Source organism: Gekko japonicus, unplaced genomic scaffold, assembly GCF_001447785.1.
Source record: "Gekko japonicus isolate JY-2015 unplaced genomic scaffold, Gekko_japonicus_V1.1 scaffold42, whole genome shotgun sequence".
NCBI classification, from domain to species: Eukaryota; Metazoa; Chordata; class Lepidosauria; order Squamata; family Gekkonidae; genus Gekko; species Gekko japonicus.
Genome location: NW_015165831.1, coordinates 1,788,952 through 1,792,325, shown reverse-complemented (window position 1 = coordinate 1,792,325; position 3,374 = coordinate 1,788,952). Strand labels below are relative to the sequence as shown.

The 3,374-nt window shown below is 48.1% G+C and overlaps 1 protein-coding gene across 1 annotated transcript in view; it reads right to left on the bottom strand.

Annotated features, from left to right (window-relative positions):
• Window positions 1-2,163: 2,163 nt before the first annotated feature.
• Window positions 2,164-3,374, bottom strand: part of TMEM79 (transmembrane protein 79) — a 12,330-nt gene continuing 11,119 nt past the window's right edge. Inside the window, exon 4 of the mRNA XM_015410831.1 lies at window positions 2,164-2,771. Within this exon, the coding sequence (XP_015266317.1) occupies window positions 2,555-2,771 (217 nt within the window). The 3' untranslated portion in view covers window positions 2,164-2,554. The remainder of the gene's footprint in view (window positions 2,772-3,374) is intronic.

Genomic DNA, 3,374 nt, shown 5'->3' with positions numbered 1-3,374 from the left:
CCTGTCTAAATTCAAATATTTTATTTATGTTGGAGCTAAGGGGCGGGATTTAACCATCCAGTTCAAAACAGCCTTTATGTTAAAAATCCTCTATCCCAGATATACAGGCAGACATACCTATTTATATCTTTATCCCTCCCTTCATTTGCATCTTAACTTGCACAAGGAAGGGGAGTGGTGTTCGCCTGCTACTGGGTTCCCCCCCCCTTCCCCATCAACTTGACTAAGAATCAGGAACTAGATTGTATTTTCATTCATTTCAGCCAGAATTGAATCTCAAAGCAGTGCACACAATTTAAATATATATACACATTACAGTACAAATGCTCTTGGAGAAAGGACAGAAAGGAGCCTGTCTAGGGGGCTACCCTTCCTCTGATGCCCTTGAGGTGGGGGGCGGGGGCTACAGCTGTACCCAGCCAGCATGCAAGGCTATCTGGCTGCTTCAACGTGCTTCCATTTCAGACTGACTGAAACAGAGGAAAAGAAGCCATCCCTCTGCGGAAAAACTCCCCACTCCCCTCAGGAAATGTAGACTCAAAAGAAACTGTAGCACAAAGTAAGACACTCAGTTGAGAATGCAACCGAAGGTGGCATCTAAGGCTAGTATGTCATTGTGGGCAGAGGCCTGTATTTATCCCCATTGTTTTAGGCAGCAAAACAGGTTGGTTTTGGGGGGGCAGGGTGCTGCAGGCTATCCTTCGCTCCCTGAGCTCATTCTGCAGAGGTCACCTGCCGCTCAAGCAAGCCACTACATCAAATCAAAGCAATCCTTCGAAGTCAGCAAGTGAGATAAGGAGCAACCTTAATGTGAGAAGGCAAGGTCTGCCTGCTTTTATGTATCTTGAGCAGTAGCACAGGAAAAGGCCTCGAGGGAGCTGTGCGCCCCCCCGCCCCCCGGTTGGTAAGAAAAAGCACTGGGCTAAATCGACAACTGGTCTAACTTAGAAGAAGGGACTACCTTCTTTATAACCTAGTAAATTAAGCTTGGATTGGGCACATACAACGATCGGCTCTGACGTCTGCCAGAAAAATACCCTCTTCCAAAATCCTGGAGACACAGTCCAACCATTATTTCACCCTGGATCTGTCGCGGCTTGATCTAAGCTAGACTGCTGTACCCATTTAAGTTTTCACACTTAGCCTTGCTGGTGAGGGAGTACCACATGTCAGCATTCCAGACCAGCCAGGGATGCTACCTAGAGGCACTGCCTGCTAGGGTTGCCAACAGCAACTTGGGAAATTCCTAGCTGCTTGGGGAGGGCAGAGTGCTCAGCAGGGATGTAGTGCCATAGAGTCTGCCCTCCAAAGCTCCTGTTTCCTCTCAGGGGAACTGATTGCTCTAGCCTACAGTTCACCAGGAACTTTGGGAGAAAACCAGGCCCACCTTGAAAGACAGATTTGTATGTGGCTCCCCCACCATTTTCTTTGGGGTTTTTGCCATTAAGTTGCAACCAATTTATGGCAATCCCGTAGGGTTTTCAAGGCAAGAGATTTCAGAGGTGCTTTTGCCATTTGCCTGCTTCTGCATAGCAATTCTGGGTTTCCTTGATGGTCAAGTACTAACCAGGGCTGACCCTGCTTTACTTCTGAGATTAGGCAAGCCTGGGTTCTCCAGGTCAGGGCCTCCAACCTAATTGCTGTTAGTAATTCTACAAAATAAGGGATTTCTGGGCAAAACATTCTACATTTTTGGAACTAACAGCAGATGAGCTTACCTATTTTGAGGCACAACCTCACAACCTGAGAGCCAGTTTGATGTAGTGGTTAGGAGCCGGGACTCTAATATGGGAGAATCGGGTTTGATTCCCCACTCCTCCACATGCAGCTGCTGGTGTGACCTTGGGTCAGTCATTCCTGAGTGGGTCAAAACATACTAAACCCGTCTCCAAAGACGTACAAGGGGCAGTTTCAGTCAAGAGCTCTCTCAGCCCCAGCTACCTCACAGGCAGTGTTCCCTCTAAGCTGAGTTAGTGTGAGCTAGCTCACAGTTTTTTAGCCTCTGGCTCACACATTTTTGTCTTAGCTCAGGCCTCAGAGCAAACTAATTTATGCAGTAGCCAAATTACCTGCTCACAACTTAAACGCCAGCAGCTCACAAAGTAGAATTTTTGCTCACAGGACTCCACAGCTTAGAGGGAACATTGCTCACAGGGTGTCTGTTGTGGAGAGGGGAAGGGAAAGGAGATTGTAAACCATTCTGAGACTCCCTCAGGTAATGAAGGGCGAGATACAAATCCACTCTGTTCTTCTTCTCAGTCTACCTCTTGAGGAAGATTCTTACGTTTGAGATTTTTCTCATTACTGGTATATCTTAGCCTACACCTTTTACCAAATCAAGGCTCAGGAGGAAGTACCTCACCTGTTTTAACCCATCAGTCATTCATGCAGTAGAACGTGAGCATCTTGATGTAATATTTCTATATGCTCCAAGACTAAGTTCAAGGCCTTTTGCCTGGAGCTGAAGGCAACACAGCCCTCAAGGACTGTTTACGTGTCTCCCTCATCTCACAGTCATTCCTTCCCCATCTGCCTCTTCCCTCCCAATTTCTTTTCACCCCCAGTATCTAGGCTTGGAGCCTGCTAACTCCCTCTCCTTCTCCAGTGACGTCTCTGCACTGTTGTCTCCCACGGCGAACATATTCTCTGGATCTACGAGAAACATGCTGTAGAGGTTGAACAGGAGCATGGTGACAAGGGGCAGGAACGTCAAGCCGAAGCCGAAGCCCCGGAAAGAACGGCCCATGGCATAGGCCAGCCAGTAGAGAAGCCTGAGGGGAGAAAAACAGTAAAATAGGGTTGCCAATCTGCAGATAGGACCTGGAGATCTCCTGGAATTACAACTGATCCCTAAAGAAAATGGATGCTTTGGAGGGTGGACTCTGTGACATCATACCTGCTGTCCCCAGGCTTCCCCCCCAAATCCTCAGGAATTTTCCAAACTGGAGTTAGGAACTCTAAAGACATGGAGATGGTCAGAAAACGGCAGCACTCCATAAATGACCTTGCCTCCAAAAGGAACTTCATTTTAGTGATACCTCAGCAGAAGGTGGGGTTAACTAAACAAGTAATTTTGAGGCAGTAAAGACCATTAACAGGGGAACAAGAATTTCGGCCGGTTTCTAACTTGCCCTACCTGGGTAAGATGATAGGGCAGTGGCAGTTCAGCTACAAGGCTTTTTGGGTGATGCTTCCATTTTAGATCCCTTCCAGTCCGGTTTTTGCCTGGGCCATGGAACAGAGACAGCACTGGTCGCCCTCACGGATGATCTCCAGAGGCATCTGGATCGAGGCGGATCGGCGGTGCTGTTGCTGTTGGACCTGTCGGCTGCGTTCGACACGGTCAACCATCAGCTATTGACCCACTGCCTTGC